Raw genomic sequence first — 25,957 nt, 5'->3', positions numbered from 1 at the left:
TTCAAAATATATGAATAGAATTATTTTTTATAAAATTAGTTTTACACGATTAAATATATTATATATTAGTTAATATATTTGTTTTAAATTTTTATTTTTAAATTTACTCTATTACAATACCATCAACATTTTTTTATTTTAGTCGTCGCAAATATAGCCGAGATACGAACCGCAATGCTACTTCAAGTCTATTACAATTTCGAGAACTGCTTTATCAACAATCTCAGCTGCTGATTTTGACATTTCAAGTGGTGTCCAATACCTGTGAGACGCATTTTGTTTATAAACAATCGTATTACTATTAATTTATAAAAATGTAAGTTAAAAATTGATATTTACACAATCCACTAATCATTTAATAATAATCCTATTTTCCTCTATTCTAGGGCGGACTACTGGAAGTCGAATGAGCGCAAATACTGTGACTTTTGCAAATGTTGGATAAGCGACAACAAAGCGGTTAGTAATGATTTTTACAATATTAGTAATATTTTTTACAAAAAATTACCATTTTAGAGCATTGCCTTCCACGAAAGTGGGAAGCGGCACAAATTGAATGTAGCCAAGCGCATTACAGATATTAGCCGTAATAGTGAAAAGGCAGAAAGGGAGAAGCAAAAGATGGATGCCGAGATCCGAAAGATGGAAGAAGCGGCAATGCGTTCATATGCGCAGGATATACACGCAAGTGGTGATTTTACAGCGCGTAGCATAAATGCCGTACTTGATGCAAGCACGCCCACTGTGACCGCTTCTACTTCAGCAGCGTCGAAATCGCGCGGAAAACAAGTGGATCCCGTAAGACTGCCAGGCAATTCCGATGATGAAGATGATGATGGCAGATCCGTTAGGGTACAAAAGGTAGCGCCAGACACTGTTCCGAATGCGTCACTTTGGGTTGAGGGGGTCTCCGATGAAGGTTACACCTATTATTGGAACGTGAAAACAAACGAATCGGTATGGGAACCACCTAAAGAAGGCTATCTCTCATATGCCGAATATCAACGCATAAACGAATTGGCTGTGAAAAAGCAAGAAATAGAAGAAGCAAGTGAAGCGAAAAAGTTTCGCGAGAACGTCAATGAGGAGGTGGCGCGTTACAATCGAGAACGTTTGAAAATGTTCAGAAAACCCGAAACTGCACAAGAGGCACAAAAGCGGCGTGAAGTGAAACAATCATACAAAACGGAGGAAGAGGCTTCCGCACAAACGATTGGTGAATGGCAAGTGGTGGAGCAAATGTAAGTTTATAAAATAAGCTAATAATATCGTTTTAAATGAAAAAAATTATATTTTATTATTCTTACAGACCAGCTGCTGCACCTATAGACTTAGAGCTACCCAAAGTTGATAACTATTATGTGCCACCGGTTGTGTCCAATGTGCCATCGGAACCCCCTGTAAAGCGCTTCAAAGAGAAGGTCATTGAAACCTTGGATCCAACAGTCGTAAATGACGTGCCAACCTCGTTCAAAAAACGAAAATTCGCGGCAAAAGCAAATCAACGTCAACGGCTCGACGTCGATTAGCTTTTAGTGTATCAGATTTCTTCGTTACTTTTTATTTAATTACAGTCGATTAGTTTGATTTAATTTCATTAAGAATAATAACATTCATAAATGTTACATAATTTGTAACGGTAAATATTATGTCGAATATATGCAATTTGACGTCAAATAAGCTAAAATGTAGGCGTAATTGTTTATAATTCATTAAAATCGCATATGCAACATGTCAGACACATTTATTTGCTTGTAATTAACGGAATTATCGTCAGCGTCTGCTGAATCATAAGTTGTTTCCCCTGCTGGCGGCTGCAAGCATTCACCGTGTCAACAATGTATTTTGAGGTACGTACGTATTTGTATGTATGTATATATTTGTATGTATGTAATGGTATTGGCGCCGATTTTTAGAACAAGAATAGTTTACGAAAATACAAGAATGTGAAAAGATAGAATTTGTTACAATTCCTCCAGGCATTTCGATTAGTGATTGATATAACTACTGCTTCTTGTATTTCCAGTATTGTCTCAGTATTGATCTAATTTGGTTGACTATATATCAAATGCAATCACAGTTTTAAATTAGTTTATTGATATGTATGACTATATATATTATGTCCATGTATGCATTAATATGCTTGCTTATGATCCTATGATCTTTAAATGTATTTCAAATTGGAGAAAATTGTCTTTTCTCGGAAAATATCTATCCGCACATGCGTCCCACATCCATCCGTCCATTTCGATAAACACATTACACAACACATCACACCCACCTGCTGCCCAGTTAGCCGATCAAAACAAATATCGATGGCGCATTCAAGCTGAAAGATCTACTCGTGATTGATCTGTTTCCGAATTATTGTTTATTTTTTCGTGTTGTGAACTCTGAGTGCTATGCAAATGTACACAGGAATATCAAAGAGATGTTACATACATATACACACATATAAGTAAGTATGTATGTACATGTGTATTTAATTACTGCCTGTGCCGGATATTTTGTTGTAATATTTAATTGAGAAGGTGGTTTGTGGCGACTCGAGACGTTCACTAAACCCATATACATTCCAATATATTTATTTATAATGCCAGTTTGTGTGTACCTATGTACGTACATATATCTAGTTTCCAACATTTATCATTTTGACGATGATGTAAGAATATGTGTACATAAGTCCAAGTAGAAAAAAAATTAAATTTTGTATGTATGTGTTCGCTTGGGCTTAACACCCTACTGCTATCAGCTAGTGTTGCTAAACACTTTTCACGCTTTCATTTATCTGATCTGCGATATGTTAGCCGCCTTTTATGTGCCTAAGCATTAATTGAAATTTATTATTTTTTATTTGTAAACTCTTATCTAATCAAGAACTCTACTCGCCTCGCTGCGCTTAATGTTCACAAAATTCCAAGTGAATCTCGTTGGTATGTAGGTATCAGTGTATCTGGTGACAAAGTACAATTTTTAAATTAAAAGCGAGCTTAAAATACTTGATGTTATCAAGAATAATTGCGTTCATATGTGAGGAAACGTAAATATTATTTAACCGTGAACGATGCAAAATATTTTTATTGCCAGAAAGATCGCCGAGGCATGACAGTAAACAGGTCCAATCGTCTAGACGAGATTATCAGCAAAATATACTATATACCCTCGCGTTACTTTGGAAAGACTTTGTCGGATATTGGAATAATTGCTTTTTCTGGATAGAGGATACAATTTCGAACATAGTCCACGAAGAGGCTTAAAATCTAGAAAGATGCTCTTTGAGTTTGGATCTCCACTGATTTCTTTAGAGATATCATACTTACCATTGAAAAGTGACTACTAACCGATTCTCAAATACATAATAATTGTTTCCCTTACCAGAGTTTCAACTATACACATACATATGTATGTACATACATATATGAAGTCTCGTTTAAATACGAAAGTATAGAAAAAATATTGAATTCATACTTCCATGGTCATCAAAGCTTCAAATTCACCACAAGCTCCGTGGAAAGGAATGGTTGCGGTACTTAATGCACTTTAACGGTAACAATTTTGTTACAAATTAGTTTCCTTTACTCCTCTATTCATCCATGTATGCATATGTAAATGTGTATGTACCCCAACGAACAATGTTGCACCCTCACATACCTATGCACATTCGCATTCACATTCCACCACTAATTAAGTTCATTTGAAATTCCGAAACAAGTGAATGATTAATTTAGTCAGCCAAAGGCTGAAACGAAAATCGATGTGATTATCTCATTAAGATCACAGCTTGTGGTCTGCGGCGGGAGAGCAACCACCCGCACGCCACACCCGCAGCTTAGGCATGCAAATGACCGCTAATCGAGACGACGAACGAAAAAAAAAAATAAACACTCACAGCACAAAGTAAAATAAAAAAGAAAAAAAAAACTAAAAGAAAATCGTCTTTAGAATATACGAAAATCGAGCGAACGGCAGATAAACAAGCTTATAAACAGCAACATTGACAACCGACAGGCAGACAGACTGGCAGACAGGCAGCTGTGCGCATACCAAATTACAAATTTGCAAACAAGTAAATACAATAGATTTGAGTCAAAAGAAGTTTACTTGCTGAGCTCATAATATGCAAAAAAAGTTGAAGAAGACGATGAATTGCAATACAAGTTAGATATCCTTTAAGGCACTGGCAATAGTAAAAATGTCCTAAATATGTTTTGGCGTGCTCCTGAGTTGAAAGCCCTTGTCTGTTTGAAATTCCGGTTCCTTCTTCTTTTTGACTGGCGTAGACACCGCTTACGCGGCTATAGCCGAGTCTACACGCATCTCTCCTTCTGGCAGTTTGGCGGCAATTAGTGATACCAAACGAAGCCAGGTCTCTCTCCACCTGGTCCTACCATCGTTTGGAGATCTCCATCTTCTTCGGCTTCCACCAGCAGGTACTGCATCGAACAATTCCGTTCCTCTCGAAAACTCCTAGTGTCGTCTTATCTGATGTTGACATCGTCCAAGCTTCTGCACCATAAAGCAGGACGGGAATAGAGTAGAGTTTGATTTTGGTTCGCTGAGAGAAGACTTTACTTCTCAATTTCCTACTCATTCCAAAGTAGCATCTGTTGGCAAGAGTGATTCTGCGCTGGATTTCGAGGCTGAGATTGTTCGTGTGGTTGATGCTGGTTCCCAGGTATACGAAATTATCTACGACTTCGAAGTTATGACAGTCAACAGTGACATGGGAGCCAAGACGCGAATGCGCCGACTGTTTGCTTGATGACAGGAGATATTTCCTCTTGCCCTCGTTCACCTCCAGACCCATTCGCTTCGCCTCCTTATCCTTGCTTCCGATGATATCAATATCATCAGCGTACGCTAGCAGCTGTACACTCTTATATAAGATTGTACCTTCTCTATTTAGCTCTGCAGCTCGTATAATTTTTTCCAGCATCAAGTTAAAGAAGTCACACGATAGTGAGTCACCTTGTCTGAAACCTCGTTTGGTATCGAACGGCACGGACAGGTCGTTCCCAATCTTGACGGACCTTTTGGTGTTGCTCAACGTCAACTTACATAACTATTAGCAATTATGGAGTTAAAAAACATAATCTACATAACAAATTATTCGTAATTATTTAGAAACAAAAATAAAAATTAATAAAAAGTTCCTTCGCAATTGATTTGGGAGAATACCTAAAATGACCATTACAGACATTAATTACATGAAGGTCAAATGTATTTTTTTATAGTATATTTTTAAAGATCAAAGCATTTCGTTAAAAAATTGAAAATTTAATTAAATTTTGTATTAATAATAGAATTTTATTAAAGGGGAATATTTATTCTTATTGGTCTGCCGAGTGCTTAAAATGCTTTCTCACACCTACACACTTTACTAAACAATTTACATTATTGCTGTTATTAATATTTCTATATATGAGGTGAGGCAACTCAATACATTTGAAAGGTAAAAGTTTTATTTAGTCAAATTCATGAAATATCATAGATTGTCTATTTTTTGAACACCCCATTTTGCAATCTTTGCCAATTCTTTTATTTCAGTCAAAGGGATGAGTGCGTCAACATGTCTTACACTCGCGACACAAATATGGCACACACTCATACACACCTATCTATATACACGTATGTATGTTGGTGTGTGTGTGTGTGGATGAGCGCAAACGTTTCGATATTTATGTGAAGACATTAAACATTTAGTTGTAGTATTGTGGTACAAATGTTTATGGCATTTTAATTTATGATTTTTTTTGCAGCTGTTGACGTTCTGAATTTCTCGGCTCTTATTCTTCTTCATCATCTAGTGTGCCATAGAGGTGCTGCAATTTGTTGTAGTTAAGCGACATGATTTTTACGAAATGTCTCACCTTGAAAATGTGTCGTAACATTTATGGTTATTAAATGTGTGCTTTCGAGAGATGAGCGATCTATTATAGATGCAGGCCAGTTTGACATTATATAAATATTAAATTCAACTAATATGACAGAGGATATAACGATAAACACGAATTTCAGCAGAAATTCTAATATTTCACTAATGTTTAATCACATATTGAAGTTCCGGAAGTCTTATATTCCTTCGAACTGCTAATGGCAGATGCGCGGGCGCCAAGCGCAGTCACTCTGAGTGCTCTTAAATATCAAATAAATTCATTTTTAGCTTTTATGTAAAAGAATAACAAATAAAAATTAAGTGAAATAAAATAAAATAGAAGAGCCCCATTACATTTTATTATAAACATAAAATTAAAATTAAAATAAACTGATTACTAAACCATTAAAAAGCAATGATCCGCCGAAATGTAAATAAAAAACATTTCTCAATAATTAACACAGCAAGCGAACATATAAATGTCTGCACACACACACACACACACTCACTCTTGTCGACCATTCATTCCACCCGATTCGCCCACGCGCTCGACTACTACGGCCGCTGTCAGCGCCCAAGCACCGCGGCCGTCCGACCCAGCTGATTTTTATGAATGAAAAGCTAACACGGCAGCGGCAGTGGGACGTTGTGCCGACTGCGCGGGGGTGCGACGTGGGAGCAATGTTCGCTCGAACCAGACGCGACAGGCAATGGACGAGCTGTGTTGGTCGTACGCAAAAGCGTTCGCGTTGACGAATGACCGAAATGCAATGCATGGAGTGGGAGGGTGCGCCGAAACACGTGGAGCCACAATGCAGACAACATCGAACATGTTGCAAGCCCAAAATGTAACGGTTAAAAAGCTTGGCGCTTGGTGCTTGGCAGAAATGCCAGCGACGTATTGAAACGCCTGGCAGCCAACAAACAGTTCGTTGTGGAAGTTGCGGCGCAGTGGATGTGTGACCAATATCGAAGCGGCACTACCTCGACGCGGCTCGGTCATTTACTGTCTATTCGTTGAGTGCTCGTTTGGCACATTAAATTGGCGTACGCGCGCGACACGGCGGTCAAGTGCACGAAAGACAGGCGGACAGGAAGCAAGAGTGAAGACTTGTGTCTACAGTTTAACAACAAACAATTAGAAGAAGCAATGGTGAATGGCGGTGTGGGTCTGCATAAGTGGTGAAAGTGCTGTCGAGCAAAATAAAAAAGCTGATTTAAAATAGAAAATTAGTGAGACATTATTTTTGCCGCTTAAAGTATTCAATTAAAAGGCAGTGATACATTGCACATGAAAAAAACCAAAAAAAAAAAACAAAAAAAAATTAAAAATCGAAAAAGTGTTGAAAAGCATGCCAAAGTGATACATAAATACATATATATTCTTAAAATTATATATTTATACAAATTATATTCAGATAAATAGAAAAAGTTATATTCCTAAGTAATTAACTCATAAAGTGTTGGAGGTGCAGCATAGACTCAGGTAAATATGTGTACAAACACATTTGTTGAAATAAAATAAAAATTGAAATGTTTAGCTGAGTGTTGTTGTTGTTGTCTGCAAATTTTATTACGAAACTATTTTGCTTCCATATTTGTTTTATTTATTTTTAATGTGACTGAGTGAATGCTAAAATATATGAATATAAAAGCGCCTTTGAATGGTGCATGCACAGAATTATTGACCATAAAAAATGAGAACGCTGGTGAACGGCAAAGCAAAAGCCAATGGGGCGTGCGAGTTCATTGCCAAAAGTCCGTTTGTTGTCAACGGGTTTTAGCCGCATTGGCGGCATGCACAAAAAGCGAGCGACACCAGCAGTGGCGCTACCGCAATGCTGCGGCGGACACTGGCGTGCACACGCGTGCAATTTCCTACAACAACAACAATAACAGTAATTGAAAAACAAAAACAACAATTGGCGCTGCCCATTTCCGCTTGACGTAGTCACATATGTATGTGTCTGTAGACCGGATGTGAATGTGGCCTGCGACACTGGCAATGCCGCTGACTTAGCCACACATACTGGTACCAATGCACTCACTTGCCTAAGGATGTGCTTGTGGACTGCAGTGTGACTGTGACGCTTTCAAATGAGGACAATAAATACATTTTCCGCACCACAGGCGACGCGAAGTGCCCCAGCACTGTGTCACGTGCCGCCAAGTGCCATCAAATGAGCAGATAAACTGCAGCGCTGCAGCAACAACAAAAATCAAAATATGGAAACTTGCCATTTTTGGCGGCAACTTAACATTGTAGCTGAAATAAATATAAAAGCAAAAACAATAACAAAAATTGAAAAACCAAAAATGTTTGAATTAACCGCAGCACATTGACGTGCTTCACATGCATGTCTGTATGTATGTATGTATCTATGTAGAAACATTGAGGCGCTCAGCGCAAGCGGTTGACAGAAGAAAAAAAATATGGCGCAGACAGTGAACGGTAGACGGACCAAAATCGTGTTGGCTAGAAGTCTGCATAAACACAACTGCACATACACATACAAACAAACAGGCTACGGCTATTTTTGAGTATTGGCACTGGCAGCGCGGCGGCTTTTTGCTTCTCTTTCGTAAATCAGCAAAAGAATATTTCACGCTAAATAAATTATTATTATTAAATCAACATTTTAATTTCAGTTCATGCAACATCACAGCAACGCTTCGCTGGTTCGTGCAACATGACGCACCGTTGGCCGTGCCACCACTTTTAAAGCGGCCGCAGCTTTTGTGCAACGCCAGTTGCTCGTTAAGCCGCGAACAAACAACATACAAGTGGCGTTTCAATCGGCAGCCGACAGCCGCCAACAGTTAACGGTCCAAAGCAAAGCGACGTAATTTACAACTTTCCATGTTCATGGCTGCCGAGCTTTGCCAAAGGAAAAATTTAATTAATTGCGAACTCGTCAGCAAATAAACTTCAAACCAGCGAATAATCAAGAGTGCGTATCAACACATGTATATATTTCGTGGAGCTTACGGTCTTTTTTGAGTAAAAAAAAACTAAAAACAGTAGAGCTAACAAGGTGAAGGTAGTTGAAATCCCTCATATCAGAATCACGCAATATTACAGTGCTGCCAGCTATAATATCAACAAACAACAATAACAATGTGCAACAACATTTTAGCAACCAATATGCCAACAAGATTTCCTCAAAACTGACCCGCATGCTGCTTTGCACTGTTAACTCATCTGTGTGTGTATGTGCTTGTTTACGAGATTTCCTTATTTCCATTGAAATGATTTTATCGCATCAAGTGCGTGTGCGTGTGTGTGTGTGTGTGTGTGTGTGATGCGTGAGCGTTGAAAATTAAAATGAACCGCGGATGTGGAAAATTTTTCAATTACATACCTTACATCGCTTGTTTGTGCGCCAGCTCAGGGCGTCATATGGATGGCAAAGTTTCATAACCCTTTGCTTTTTTGTGGGCGTTTGTGTATACACTCGAGCTGCTGATCACTTGTCGAGTGCGATTTAAAATTTTGAATTGTGAAGAGCGCCAGGATATACTGTTTATACCTAAAGTGCTTATATTTGCATTATGAAATTCAATGAAAATGAAAAAAAAAAAAATTAGGAAGTGATAGTGAAAATGTAAAAATCTGTATAGCAAACTCGTTTAATATAGTTCTAATGGCAATCAGTTATCCATACAAAATTACTGACCTATATGAAATGCTTTTCATATGAATTTTTCATTTATATTCTTCTTCTTCTTGACTGGCGTAGAAAGCGCTTACGCGGTTATTGATGAGTCCACAACACCGCGCCACGCATCGCTCCTTTTGGCAGTTTGGCGCCAATTGGTAACACCAAGTCAAGCCAGGTCCTTCTCCACCTGGTCCTTCCATCGGAGTGGAGGTCTCCCTCTTTCTCGGCTTCCTGCGGCGGGTACTGCATCCAACACTTTCAGAGCTAGAGCATTTTGGTCCATTTGAACAACATGACCTAGCCAGCGTAGCCGCTGTCTTTTTATTCGCTGAACTATGTCAATGTCGTCGTTTAAATCGTACAGCTCATCGTTCCATCGTCTGCGGTATTCGCCGTTGCCAATGTTTAAAGGACCATAAATCTTCCGCAAACCCTTTCTCTCGAAAACTCGTAGTGTCGTCTCATCAGATGTTGACATCATCCACGCTACTGCACCATAAAGTAGGACGGGAATGATGAGGGGCTTCCTTTTCATTGGGGGTTTTTTTTATGTGATGGGTCCCAAATCCTACGCATAACCGCATAACGGTTCGCCTTCTCACTTTAGCTCGCCTCCAAACGGATCTCTGTTGGCTACCCAGAGGATATTTGGCCTTGAGCCACATGCAAAAAAATCATTCCTGGCCACTCCCAAGTGAATGACAGTCAGGAACTTTTCTCACTGGCGTGAACTTCTGCATATGACTCTATCCTTTATCATTTATATTAATCTCTCTAAATATTAAAAATGTTCATAACAACATTACAAAACATAAATATGGAAACAAAAAACTTCTTAAAAGCGTTTGTATTGTTATCAGATAAATTGAGAAAAATATTGCTTCTTTTAAATTTTTACTTTTAATTTTTTATTTATTTTAAATTTTTCAATTATAATACGTGTTAAACCATATCTAATCCACTAAGTTTCAATACAAAAAATAATTATAATTATGTCGCGAAATTTATAGTAACGCCAATTTATGAAGCCACTATTAACAAAAAGTTACGTATACGCCCCATTGCATTTTTTCGGTTTATACAGTATTGCATTCCTTTAATGACATTATTTGTTTATATACGCATTTGTTTGTATGCGAACGTGATTTCATAACAGTTAATTTGCGACAATTGCTCTTTAATGATGTTGTTGAACATTAATCAGTGAAAATAAGCGAATATATGAAAATACTCAAGGGCGATTGATATGTCAACATATTGATTATAATGTCATATTTCAACTGTTTTTTTAATGAAGAAACTCTAGTGAGTCAATTAACATGGTTGATTTTATGCTCCAAGGCAATTTGTGCATCTCAGATATACTAATAATAATATTTTTAAAACTTTATTGCATAAAAATTCAATTTTTTTTTCGAAAAATTTACTTAGAACAAACAAGGAAGGGCTAAGTTCGGGTGTAACCGAACATTTTATACTCTCGCAATTTATTTATTTAATTTTATTAATATAACACATAATTTGACCCACCACCCGATTGCGCTCATTTTTGGCCCCCAGACATATTATTACAACAAAAATATTCCCTCCGAATTTCTTCAAAATATCTGAGAAACTTAACTATATTTTCGGTAAAAAATTTGTGAAAAGCACCGAGGTCCTCATATTCGATATATAGGGCCTTGAGAACCGATGGTCCGATTTCGGCGATTTTTAGAACACTATAAATGTAGTATTTGTGCAAAGTTCCGTTTCGATATCTTCACTAGTGCTCACTTAACATATTGTAAAGTAAACTATTCAGATCGACTTCAAAGTTCTGGTATAAAAGAAGTAGGCGTGGTTGTGAAACGATTTGCGTGTGTGAGACGATTTTCATTGATATTTGTCGATAGTTTCTGAGATATGGTTTTTGACCCATAAGTGGGCGGAGCCACCCCACTTAAAATTTTGTATACAAATTTGGGTGGAGCCCTTCTGTACCCTCTTTATAGTGAATTTTAAGGTTCCTGGTGTTTTCCATTACTGAATTAAAGCATTTTTAGTAGTTTTAAACATAACCTTTGTATGGGAGGTGGGCGTGGTTATAATCCGATTTCCTCCATTTTTGGACTGTATAAGGAAATGCCTGAAAAAACGACTCCTGAAAGTTTCGTTGATATAACTTTAGTAGTTTACGAGATGTATACAAAAAACTTAGTAGGGGGCGGGGCCACGCCCACTTTCCCAAAAAAATGACATCGAAATATGCCCCTTCATAGTGCGATCCTTTGTACCAAAAGTTCCATAGCTTTATTTATGGCACTTTAAGTGTTTTCGGTTGATCCTTTGGTATATATAACCCTATATCTAACTCGTTTAGTTTTGGGTGCTACAAACAACCATTATGTGAACAAAACTATAAAACTCTCTTTAGCAACTTTGTTGCGAGAGTATAAAAACAGTTGCAATAACTGATAGTCATTGCTTTTACTTTGTAAATAACAATACTAATCTAATGAATTCGGGTGGAAATGATTTCAATTGTATTTAGCGCTTTTTATAATTCTTTGGCAGACAAAATAAATACTTTCACTGATTTTATTAAATTTGCCGCCATTAACCAACTAACATGCAACTAACCCAATTAAGTCAAAATATTGTTTTTATGTTAATATTCGCTCTCTTGCACTAATAGTTTACTGCCTGCCTAATATTTGTGGCATTCAACAACACTGCCGTGTAATTCATTACCAAACCAAATACTACTTAGTTAGTAGTAAATAAAAAATGTCATTAATTTGAAGGTTGCACAACGGTATTTTTTCAGTTAGATTCTGAAGTATTGCGTGCTAAGCACTGAGTTATTAACTAGTAAGTAGCAAGAAACCACAGACTTTCCGTTCACATGTGCAGAGAAGTATACACAAGCAAACGAATACAAGTTGAGTTGCGCTTTAAATACCACCATTTCGCCTAATTGTGCCCACTTGCCACTTATCCCTCTTTACTTTAACGTGTAACAACTTTCGCTTGAGGCCACTTGATTTGCTGTGATTACAAAAACTCAAATAAATAATTTATTTATTTATGCAAAGGTACGAGTATAATTGTGGAGGAGAAATGCCCAATCAAACCAAACCAAAAAAACCAATGCAATAAGCCATTTGATACAGATATATTTATTTCTTCTGAATAGTTAGGGAGTTGTGCACCTTGGATAAACTTACATACAAACGTACATTGCATGTGTATGTAGACGCAGTAGTCTTTCGTTGTGTGTATGTCTGTGTGCTTTGCAGTTTTCAGGTCAACGTAATCGATTCGACAAGGCAAACTGTCAGCCGTCAATTCAGTTGAGGCAGAGGAGTGACAGTCAACATCCTCAACTTGTCTATACGCTATGTACACTCCAATCATTTGTGAAATATTGAGCACCCCTGTCATTCTGTGGCATACAGTTGCTGCTGTTGTTCAGTGATACTTTGATTTCGAATAAAAAATCGAGAATCACGATGGATTTACTGTTTGACAGTTAGGAGTGTCGTTTGAAAAGTTTGTTATGTATACACCTATACGTATATAATCTCGGAATTGGTGTCTAAATTGGTTTTGAATTTCATTTGATAAGCTTTGAGTTGCCACAAAATGGCGGGTGGGTTTTTTGAGATGTTTTACGTTTTCGTGGGATGCAATCAAATTAGCTTATCTCGTATATATATACTGAAGCCCGATTTTGTTGTTATGTTTTTCGAATTAACCAATATTTTCTTTAATCTACCACAAAACACTACCGACGTCGAATACTGTTTGTCTTAGCAGTGAAATATTTATTAACTATTGTACTGCTCATACACTGTTTTGCTCGCAATTAATTTGAAAACTTTTTACCGAAGGACAAGCAGAAAATAGTTACAAATTTTGCATATGATATTCGCAACTGCGTGGCACACACACACACAAAAGCTCATACTTTCATTTTACGAGCTAGAAGCCATTTTGTGGTCGACAAAATAAAGAAACTTGGACAACTATTTGTTCTGACATCAGTGAAACTTTGCGTACGACAAATGCCTGAATCCTGAATCTGAAACTGTTTACGCAACAACAACACAATGAACATGAGAATTAAGCTATAATCAAATAAAGCGAAAACTACATAAGAAAGAAGACGCATAAAAACTACAATGAAATGCCTTAATAACGGCACAAATACAGAACGATAAACATCAAAGCAAAATTACACGCACAAAAGTGGTATTGTTACGGTGTTCTGTGAATATAACTGTAACTTTAACTGTAACTGAAGAAAAAAGGCAACTTAAAGTAACAGCTGGAGATATGCTTGGCATTAGTTAAATGTACTCGTGAGTATATATGTGAAGTGTATTAGACAATAAGGGAGGAGTAAAGTGAGGGAATTTAGATTTTTATGAATATGGAGTCTTCAATGCGGAGAAAAGCCAATCTAGATTTTAAATAGTATACTTTTTATGTATTTGAATACATCTACTGAGAAGTCTCTCTTCACTTGCTTTCTAATCTTGCCATGTACGAGTTCAAAGCAAGTGCGTGGCTTTCCTTCGATAATGTAAAATTCTTTTCGTTCAATTCGCCAGCTGCTTTCAATGCAGTTCGTCGCCAAACGCTACGCTGCCCGGTAAGTGGACGAAAATGCGCTGAATTTGCATTTCAACTATGGTGGCAAAGTGGAAAGTGGAGGAAAATAATAAATTGCGCGCAACTGCGTGGCGAACGTGTTGAAGAGCAAGGGTCAGCTGAAGTGTTTGCAGCGACGAATAGTAATCGAAAAGTGTTTTTGCCACTTTCAGGTTTCATCAATATGAATGATGATGATGCTGCTGCTGGAATTCCCGTTGGCAAGGAGTTGGCAACACTCAGCTGGTTTTTTTTTGTTTTTGTTATTTATCCACACACCCACATACGTAATTTGCATCCATAACACTTTTTTACTGTGACGCCCGGCATGTGGCAGATGCCGTCATCTACTGTGCGGCTGTCAGTTCAACACAAAAATGCCATCAACATTTCAACATTTCCTTCCCGAGCCACACACACACACAGGGATTTAAAGGATACAGTTTGACATACTTTCACGTTGGCTCATCATTTGTCAAATGCACTGCTGCTTACTCTTACATGGATAAATGGTGACGCTGCTGCTTATTCACAGTTATTTATGAAAACGCAACGAGATGTTGCTGTTGCAACGGTATATGTGCGTATATGCCAAACACGTTGTGTGGCGGGGAGCGAGATATTAACATTTGTGGTATTAACTTTAAAGTGTAGATTGTGGAATTTAAATCACAGCACAAGCATCAAAAGCACTTGAGAGGATATATGAAGTGAGTGAAACTACAACTTATCAACACATATGCTGGCGGAACAACGGCGGTTACTTGACTGACTGACAGATGGACTCTCTGACAAGTAACTAGAAACACAAAACAACTGACAAACTGCTCACATAATGTACGAGTACGCATTTGAATGACGGAACACACACACACACACAACCGTACCCGAGAGCTTGACACGTGTCAAGCCAGCTTGGTGTGTGGATGTGCCTGCTCGACTCGCATGTGCCAGGAAGATTTGTACAAATGAACGAGCAGCTGTGCATAAATGAATGGCTGGCTACTTAGCTTTTGTTCATTGTGTTGTGTTGTTTCTCACATCTCATTCATTCAGAAATGTAATATTTCATACCGTTATTCGTACGTACTACATATGTATGTTATGCCGCAGGCATAGCAACGTTGCTATAGCTCATGCCACCAAATATCCTGCCTCATATACACACTCAGGCTCATTTAAGGTAATTGCATGCGTATGAACTAGCCCAGCCTCTGAGTTATTATGCTCAACCTCAAATATTTCAACTGCCAATTCGACGGATGCAAGAACAAGCTTGTAGATTTAACAAGCGAACGTTTGCTTAACACTTTTGTATCGCAAATAGGATCACTGGTTTCGCTTAATGATTGTGGTTTTTACACATACATATGTGTATGCATGTGAATATAATATTATTATTCAACTCAGTGTACTAATGGCGTTTGTCGGTGTAATGAAGGCATTAATGAGCTCACTTATTTGCAGCTCATCAACCTAACACAAGCTAATAACTCTAATTTGTAGTAGTTTTTAATGCTTGAAAATAACTAACTCTAAGCCCAACTAATAACTAATAAGACAGGATCTCATTTCGTAGATATTCGTTATTGACTATAAGCTTGTAAAAACCAAATATGAAAAACTAACAACATTCGTCAATTTTTTCTAAAAAAATCTGTTTAGTTTATGGTACGATCTCGTATAGCACTTATTCCTTATAAAAACAATCAACCTTCCATACTTAAGGGAAAACTATAAAAAAGGAAAAAGTAAAAATTGCAAGAACAATAGTTTGTATTGTCAAAAGTCGAAGGATATGCCAGCAAATTGAGAGCTTTCAATCCATCAAAAGTACTTACGAGTATGTGGGCATATGCACTCATATAGATGTGAGCATACGTTGGCACTTACTTGGTAAATAAAAAAATTGTGCTTGTGTGAAATTGCTACCGAATATATACTGCGCCGATACATGATGAAGCCTGTCACACAACGATTGCACAAAAACGATGTTGAAAGGCAATTAAAATCACTTAATAAAAAAAGGTGCTGCTGCAGCACTGAATTTATTTTGTTTGAGAATTTCAAACGATGAGTCGATGTTGCGATGGTTCGATGGGCACAAAAATTTAATAAAACAAGTAAGGAAAGGCTAAGGGTGCAACCGAACATTTTATACTCTCGCAATTTATTGATGTCATTTTATAAAAATAACACAATTTGGCATAATATTCGACATAAAGTTCAATAGAATAACGGAAATCATCATAAATAGTATATGGGGACTGACTCGTTTTCACCACCAAGATACAATATATCGAAGACTATACGCTCACTTAATTTTATATTACCTATTATATGGGATCTGGGGGAAGTTATGACCCGATTTTAACCATTTTTGGTACAGAGACAAACTGTTATAAGAAAAAAATTCAGAGGAAATTAATTACATTAAAATATCTGAGAGATTTACCTATATTTTCGGTGAAAAATTACCCTTAAGCACTGAGTTCTTCATGTTCGATATCAAGGGTCTGGAAAAATCATGGACCGATTTTGAAAATTTTTCCACAAGATTCAGATGCAATTCAAAATTGAGTTATATGGGAAGTAGGAGTGGTTGTGAATCGATTTCGCACATATTCCACCCGTGTCATCAGGGTGTCAAGAAAGTGTTATATACCGAATTTCATTTAAATCGGTCGAGTAGTTCTTCAGATATGGGTTTTTACCCATAAGTGGGCGACACCATGCCCATTTTCCATTTTGTAAAAAATCTCTCTGTAGCTTCTTTCTGCCATTTCTTATGTAAAATTTAGTGTTTCTGACGTTTTTCGTTAGTGAGTTAACGCACTTTTAGTAATTTTCAACATAGCCTTTGTATGGGAGGTGGGCGTGGTTATTATCCGATTTCTTTAATTTTTGGACTGTATAAGGAAACGAGACAGAAAGTTTGGTTTATTTAGCTTTATTGGTTTGGGAGTTATATACAAAAAACCTATTGGGGGGCGGGGTCACTTTTCCAAAAATATTACATCCATATGTGCCCCTCTCTAATGTGATCCTATGTTCCAAATTGTATTTTCATAACTGTATTTATGGCTTAGTTATGACACTGTATAGGTGTTCAATTCTTTTTGAAATCATACAACGAGCGGAAGTGGCTGCAAGTATTTGGGACTCTCCCTTCATACACCTATCCTATCAGGCTTCCTCGTGCAATTTAGTATTAATCAATACGCTGTAAGAGGCACATGTTAATAGCAGATCATGTGTTGAAATTGAGATAAGCTACGTTTTCTCAACCAAGCATATTTGACAGTATGTTTAGCAAGCTTTAGAATATGCTCCTACCTATATGCACTTAAATGTGTATAAATATTTTATTTATTTAAACAGAATATGTAAATTCAAAATTAAAGCAAGCAATATATTTCACGGTTTAAAATACTAACGATTTCTCGTTCAATAAGAAAAGGAAATGCCGGTATATATGAAAGGTGGTTTTAGCAAAGATTAGGCAGCTCCTTCTCGTGACATGCTTCCGACTGCCGCTAATTTGTATGACATGCAGAATGCCCTCTTGGCTGTTTGCTCTGCCAATAAGCGGTGTTCCATCGTTATGCACTGACTGTGATTCCAACCAGTGCGTGCCACACGCAATGCGAAACGCAAATAACGTGGCGTGGGCTATCCATGCTCGCATATTCACGTATGCACTTATGCTTTGCTGCTGTTAATAACTGTAAATACAATGTGTACAATTGCATGCAACACATTTTGTGTTTGCGTGAGTGGCATAAATCTGGAGTGTAATTGACGTGGCGTTGCAGCAATATTCGAGCTCTACTGTGTGGGCATTGTTGCGCAACAAAAATATTGGCAACATTAATCTATACAATGGACAAATACAGTTTATCTACCAGTTGCAAATGCGAAATACCTGAATTATTATTTGGCAAATATATGTTTTTTATACTCTCGCAACAAAAGTTGCCAAGAGAGTAGTATAGTTTTGTTCACATAACGGTTGTTTGTAAGTCATAAAACTAAACGAGATCAGGATGACGAGACGAGTTGAAATCTGGAAGTCTGTCTGTCCGAGTCCGAGATATCTTAAGGTTGCTTTCGAAGATGGGCAAAATCGAACCATTGCCACCCGACCACACACCATGAAAATAGTTGAAATCGGATAATAACCACGCCCACCTCCCATACAAAGGTTAGGTTGAAAATTACTAAAAGTGGGTTAACTCACTAACGAAAAACGTCAGAAACCCTAAATTTCACATAAGAAATGGCAGATGGAAGCTGCACTCAGATTTTTTTACAAAATGGAAAATGGGCGTGGTGTCGCCCACTTATGGGTCAAAAACCATATCTCAGAACCGATCTTCGACCGATTCGAATGAAATTCGGTATATAATATTCTCTCGACACCCTGATAACACGGATAAAAAAATGGGCGAAATCGATTACTTTACTTTAAAATGTCTACATAAGGAACCAATGAAGATAGCGAAATAAAACTTTACACAAATAGTGCATATCATCTCTGGCTGCACTTGTGAAAAAATTGTCGAAAACGGACTATTACTTTTCAAGGCCCAGATATCGAACATGTAGAACTCAGCGCCTATGGGTAAATTTTAAACGAAAATATGGGTGAAACGCTCAGATAGTTTAATGTAATTCAGAGGAAATTGTTTTCTTCTAATAGTGTGTCTCTGTTCCAAAAATTATTAAAATCGGGTCATAACATCTCTTAGCTACCATATACCTAATTATAGGTTTTTTAAACATACGGTGCGCTTTATTTCGCATATATGTATCGGTATATATGAGAGCTATCTTAGCAAAATGTGAGATATCAAAAAAAAAAAAAAAAAATGAATGAAATCGGTTCAGGAATTACCTCAGCTCTCATATACTATATATGCTGATTTTCGTTAGTCTATTAAGCTTTATGCCGAATTTATGGGTAAATTTGTGTGTTATGTAAATAAAATTTCTTTAATAAAGTGCGAGGGTATAAAATGTTCGGTTGCACCCGAACTTAGCCTTTCCTTACTTGTTTTAATTTGGAATCAATATTCTCAGTCGTTTTTGGAACCATTGTAATAATGAATTCTGTAATATTTTTTTATTCTAGACATGAATAAACTATTTTCCATACTAATTATTTAACGTCGGAGTAAAAGAAATGTTTATTTTATAATTTAGTAGAAATTTCCATTTTCTGCTTTTTATTTCATTTGCTTATATTCCCGAAGCAATTTTTGTCTCCCAAACATTTGAATTATTTTCTTCAAATCTGCATTTATTTTCTCATATCTTAGTTTGCTTTCGCGTTAATGGATTTACATTTGCGTATCCGCTTGCTTTCATAATATATTCTTGCAGAACTTTTGGCAACGAAATGTGCGACTGTGTCAAGTGGAAGATAAGCAAGTTCGTGAAGTTTTCAATAAGATAATTGAATGGCTGCAGGAGATAAGAAAGAACCATTTAAATATGTATGTTATTTCTTTTGTTAATGAAATTTAAAGTTATTTAAAATATTTACACTAAAAAACAGTATGATTTAGAACGCGTTTCTAAGCATGTGCCATGACGTATACGTAACTTTCGTCGCTTTGGTATTTGGTTGTTTGCTGTGCATTTTGCGTCTGATATAAATGTCAGCTTTAATTAATATTTACACATAATTAGCCTTATTTACTGTTAGTTACTTACTGTATGTGTGTGGACGTTCAACATTTGACGTATTAATTTCGATTAAATTTACATTATTTTTCCGGTTTGGAAGCGCGTCGTAAATAATCAAATAATTAAAGGCATTTGAAATTGTACTAAACTTGTGTGTATTTATGTACATATGTGCGCGTATAGTGATGTGTTTATAATATTAATGCACATGAGTTATGGCGCACTTTCACACACACATATGTATGTATGCATGTGTTTTTGTATAGAGCGTTACACGCTTTCGCGCGCATTTCGAACAGAAAAAGTTACCGCATTGATTGTTGGCGCTTCCGACTGATGATACGCTGGCTCATATATACACACGTACATATATATATATATACATAAATGTATATTTAAAACGAATGGAGCGTGTGCCTGGAGCTCAATGTTTGTCTGTATGAATGTGTGTGCGAATGTGTTTGTATGTGATTAAAGTTCATTTGCTTTGGCTAAATCCATAATTTTGCGATTTTCCAATTGTTCTTGCCGCTGAGTAATGCGCAGCAGCAACAAATTTTATTTACATTTCATGGGCGAAAACCAAAAACCGCGTCCGCCATTCATTGCTTTCCACTTTCCTGTTCAATCTATTTGCTGACGATGTTGCGCACTAGTTTTTCGGTAAATTTTATGATAATAACTTTATCCAACAGTGTCATAAGTTCATCAGCAAGAACGTTTTCTCATTTAACAAGAGCTCGACAAGTAATTCTCTGGAATTATAGTTAAATTGTGAAAAACTGCATATTTGCGGAATGTGGAATCCAAAATTAGCGTGTTGTTGTATTTGTGGAAAGAGTCTGTGAACATTTATAGTTGTGGTATGCCAATATTATGGTGGTTTATTATTTTTGAGTCAACAACTTCGATTGAGAAATTTACGAGTTGCGGTAAAATTTGTTTTGCTTCGCTTGCGGGTGTGCGAAAAATCACAAAATTGGATATTGCAATAAAACAGATGTAAACGAATGCACATACTGGTATTGTTATCGCAAATGCACATGTGGACTTGCCTTGTAGGAAATGCGGCCAAACAGAAGTTGAATGTTTTTCTTCAAACCTTTTCTACCGAAAAATGAGGTGAAATCCATAGTTTTCAACACTCTTGGCATCGAAATCTTGAGTACACTCAGAATATATAGTACTTTGTAAAGGAAGATAGACTCGTAACATTAGAAAAATATTAGCATTTGCTATCTTCATCCAGTCCTGTGCGAATTTAATACTTGCCATTTCGTTAATTCGGCTCCACCTCCTCCCATGTGTGTCGAGCTTTGTTTCTAATTTTCAAATCCACTTTCATTGATTATGTGCCTTGATTGCCTTGCGGTCATGTGGTTTGCAGTGTTCGTAAGCTAAGATGATGCCACTTGAAGGCAGCATTTGTACCACTTGAATGCGTTAATCGACACACCCAACTATAAAATACGCAATCGAATAACAGCAAGTTGTATCAGGTGACAAAAGGAATAACAGCAAGTTTTAAAAAGTCGCAATGCTTACTGAACAACGCTGAAACTGGCATAGCAATTAAAATTATTTTGGAACTAGCCAACCGCTTCGGCTCGTGCTGTGAATATGACACAAACCGAAGTCTTCCATGAACAGGAAACATTTATGTTAAGCCTTGAAGCTGACGATGCTTCCATCACTAAACACTTTCTGTAGAAGGAACGTTTCCTGTCGAATTCCACTCTATATCAAACATCCGTTTCCGGTAAAATATTTCCGGTTCCGGTACATCATTCCCATATCTGGTTCCATCGGGTATCCCATGCCTTGCTTCAGTTGGCTAATTCTGTTTCCGGATGTCCTACTTCCATTTTCAGTAACCAATATCCAGCCACCCCATTTCCGGTTCCGGCAGTATCGTTATCCATATGAGTTTCCGGATACCACATTTCCGGTTCCGGTAACATCATATCCGGTTACCCCATGAGGTCAATGACCCCGCCCAGATCACGTGATGTCACATCAAGGTCACGTGATATTTTTGTTTAAATTTTTTAGTGAGGTTAATGACCCACCCTGATCACGTGATATCATTTCAAGATCACGTGATATTTTTGTTTACATTTTTGAGTTTGGTCTCTCGGATTATGAAGTGAGCTTGTATATTTCTCATATTTTTACGATTTTCAGTTTCAGATTAAGATTCTCCGGAGTCTTTTTGTTACCCTCACCTGAGAACTATTTCCAGAAAGTTTAGATTATAGCAATAAATATAGCCTATGTTACTCGAGGTGAAGCAGCTTTCGAATGGTGAAATGGTGGTTTTTGAAATCGGCACAGTAGTTTTTAAGCTTATTCATTACAAACACACATACAAATCTTTCCTCTTTACAATAGTAGTATAGATTAAATTATACATTAATTAGAAGGAAGTTTACAGTAATAGAATTATATATATATATATATATATATATATATTATTTTTTTAATCTACCTTTTGAAAGCACTATTTTACATGATTTTTTATTATTTATTTACAGATTTTGACGATTCGATCACTTCTGATATCTCTACAAATAATCAAAAGGTACAGATTTATTTGAATTTCAATTCATATTTTTAATATTTTTTTTTTTTAAATTTTGCATTATTCACACATATCCATCCATCTGGTTGTTTCAGTAAAAAGTGATTTGCGACTGCATACACCATATCAATTGGGGTGCAACACAACACACAAATTTCATTGTTTAAAACAAGCAGCGTAAATGTTTTCGCCCAAAAACACGTGCACCGCATATTGAATTTAAATTTACTAGAAAATCCCGCAATCATTTGTGATTTATAAGTTGGTGTGAAAATATTTTGAAATTTCGAAAATTATTGAGTTTGCTCATATGGTTTTTGTGTTGAGGTTTCCCTCGAGAATTGAAATGCTATGCGTATGTACATATGGGCAAATGTGGAATGCATGGCAGTAGTAACATGCAACACAGGAGTGTGATTTAATGAGCAAATATTATTTCAAATAAAATATGTACTTTCATAAGCGATGAAGCGTGTCCATACCTACATGCTTTCCATACTTTCATGTAGAAGTGATTTGCGCTTGATTTCATGCGTTTCCAAAATCATTCTAGTTTAGATACAGAAGCATTTTTAATTGAAAACTGAAAACCCTCACGAACTTTTGTGCTTATTGCAACTGTATAGTCAGTCCAATTCCGTGCGGGTAATAGTAGAAGGTGGAGAAGGTAAAAATTGGCTCGTACTGAAAGTCAAGCTTACGCAAAACGCATTGAAAGCTAAAATATACTCACGAAAAGGATTTATGACAAAAGTGGAATGTTAATGCTACTCCAGCGCTCATTTATAGAAACCATTAGCCACATTCCTCCATTCGCAGGAGGCGCAGTCAAATCCTTTTGCATAAAAACATAATAAAGTAAAGTAAATAGCGTACGACACCGAAATCGCGCTGAAATAAATTGTTAAACAAAACCTAGAGCACACCAGCAATCCTCTAAGGTGGGAGTGGCGCACCAGCCGCTGAGCCATAGAACACCTCAGCCACCACCGCAAGCAAACGCTTACGATGCTATTATATTTTATGCCGTAGCATAATACTGAAATGTTGGAATAAATTAATTTAGAATTCCCATAAAACACACAGGCAACAACAACAACAACTCAGGCCACAACAACAGTAATCGTGCCAGAAAATAATTTGTTTGGAAGTTACAATTATAATATCAACAAAATTATGGAGCAATAAAAGCTCTATGCTGTGCAGGCAGGTGAGTGGCTCAAGGTCAAACGTCGTTTAGGCATTTCGGCTCGCGAAAGTGAAAAATCAGAAACACTACAGTTAAATACTCCTATAGAGATTCGATTGTTCAACCAACTAAACTCTTTCCTTCAATATTCTATTTATGTGGCAACTCTGATCAATAAAAAACCTGTTATTTAGCAAATGGTGAGCTATTTCACATATATTTGAGGGGGTGGAATTTCTCCCTGTCTCGGCTTACGCATTTCATACGCACATAACTCGACTTGAGGCCTAGAAGTAAACAAACTATGCGTTCGAATATTTCATTTTCCTATGCAAGGGGGAAAATGTGGAAGGTGTGCCACAGGGATACAACAAAAACACCCACGCACATAAATGAACTTGGCATATGTGTTAGCACATTAGCATTTTCTATTAATACACATAATCGGCTTACATTGTCGCGCATATCAACTCACACACATACATACATACATGCAAACGTACATATACATACATACGGCTTGCACACATTGATCGAGTTGACTACGCAATTTACATGTCTACACATTTTTAGAGGGATTTTGGGATATACGGGTAAATACCAACTAAAATCATATTTCTACATAAAAGTATTGCTTTAGCAGCTTTCAGCACCGCCTTTAAACTCTTTGCTGTTCTTCTAGTACTACTCTCGAACCAGTGATATCTGCTACCAAAGTACTAGTTAAAAAAAATATTTCCAATTTGTTTATGGGGAGCCGAAGTAAGAAAGCAGTCGTAAAATTTTCAGTGGCTCAACATTTGTTCCACTTTTTCTCTAACCTCCCATTTTCTCTGTGTGTGATAAGCTCCTAAAAGCATTTATCAGTTAGCGATGTTGACAGTGTTGTAAGACAGCAAAATAAATTAAGCTTAAATCTGTCAAGTACTTGGAATTAACAGTGAGCCTATGAGTCACATGTGAAAGTAAATGTATGAGGTGTGTTCAAAAAATAACGGGAATTTTCGTTTTTGAAAAAAAAAAAATCATTCGTCTACATTAATTTTGCCACCTTCCAAATAGTACGAGTACTCATTTGATATTATGCACTTATTTCTGCGTTTCTTCAAAAAATTTTGAAAAATGTACACTCCAAATCCGTGAAATTTTAAAATTCCCGATATTAGTGGAATCAACCGAAATCTTAAAGAGATACATTTTAGGGGTAGCACAACTGGCTTTTTATACTCTCGCAACAAAGTTGCTAGCAACAAAGTTGCTAAGAGAGTATTATAGTTTTGTTCAAATAACGGTTGTTTGTAACACCCAAAACTAAACGAGTTAGATATAGGGTTATATATACCAAAGTGATCAGGGTGAAGAGTTCAAATCCGAATGTCTGTCCGTCCGTCCGTCTGTGCAAGCTGTAACTTGAGTAAAAATTAAGATATCTTGATGAAACTTGGCACACTTATTTCTTGGCACCATAGGAAGGTTGCTTGCGAAAATGAGCAGAATCGGACCACTGCCACGCCCACAAAATGGCGAAAACCGAAAACACATAAAGTGCCATAACTAAGCCATAAATAAAGCTATGGAAATAAAATTTGGTATGAAGGATCACACTATGAGGGGGCATATGTGGATGTAATTTTTTTGGGGAAGTGGGCGTGGCCCCGCCCCCAAATCGGTTTTTTGTATATATCTCGCAAACCAATAGAGCCATACAAACCAAACTTTCTGCAGTCGTTTTTTTAGCCATTTCCTTATACATTCCAAAAATGACAGAAATCGGATAATAACCACGCCCCCCCCATACAAAGGTTAGGTTGAAAATTACTAAAAGTGCGTTAACTCACTAACGAAAAACGTCAGAAACACTAAATTTCACATAAGGAATGGCAGATGGAAGCTGCACTCAGATTTTTTTACAAAATGGAAAATGGGCGTGGCGTCGCCCACCTATGGGTAAAAAACCATATCTCAGGAACTACTCGACCGATTTCAATGAAACTTGGTTTGTAATAGTTTCCTTACATCCCAATGATATGTTGTGAAAATAGGCCAAATCGCTTCACAACCACGCCTACTTCCTATATACCAGAACTTTGAAGACGATCTGAATCGTTTACAATACAATATATAAAGTAAGCACTAGTGAAGATATCGGTGCAGAACTTCGCACAAATACTATGTTAATAGTGTGGCAACTCCATTCTAAAAATCGCCGAAATCGGACCATAGGTTTTTAAGGCCCCATAGATCGAACACGAGGACCTCGGTGCTCCTAACCTAATATTATGGTTTTCAGCTTTTAATGGACTTTATACAATATATATAAC

General features: G+C 36.9%; 2 protein-coding genes across 4 annotated transcripts in view; both read left to right on the top strand.

Annotated features, from left to right (window-relative positions):
- The first annotated feature begins 211 nt into the window (after nucleotides 1-211).
- On the top strand, nucleotides 212-1,741 carry LOC105209701 (WW domain-binding protein 4). Its single transcript, XM_011180265.3, has 4 exons — nucleotides 212-316; nucleotides 387-459; nucleotides 517-1,241; nucleotides 1,310-1,741. Coding segments are annotated over exons 1-4 (1,020 nt in total). The 5' UTR covers nucleotides 212-314; the 3' UTR covers nucleotides 1,530-1,741.
- A 5,419-nt stretch (nucleotides 1,742-7,160) lies between these two features.
- Nucleotides 7,161-25,957, top strand: part of LOC105209700 (calmodulin-lysine N-methyltransferase) — a 42,288-nt gene continuing 23,491 nt past the window's right edge. The window contains exons 1-2 of one of the 3 annotated variants that reach the window (XM_054226765.1): nucleotides 7,161-7,361; nucleotides 22,401-22,447. The gene's annotated coding sequence lies outside the window, so the exon portion shown is untranslated. Of the gene's footprint in view, nucleotides 7,362-8,576; nucleotides 8,827-22,400; nucleotides 22,448-23,109; nucleotides 23,658-25,957 lie in introns of those variants that run through there. The other 2 variants (XM_054226766.1, XM_054226767.1) reach the window with 2 other exon arrangements.

Source organism: Zeugodacus cucurbitae, chromosome 3 (assembly GCF_028554725.1).
Source record: "Zeugodacus cucurbitae isolate PBARC_wt_2022May chromosome 3, idZeuCucr1.2, whole genome shotgun sequence".
Taxonomy (NCBI): domain Eukaryota; kingdom Metazoa; phylum Arthropoda; class Insecta; order Diptera; family Tephritidae; genus Zeugodacus; species Zeugodacus cucurbitae.
Note: the sequence above shows the minus strand (reverse complement) of the source record. Positions and strands in the feature narration are given on the sequence as shown.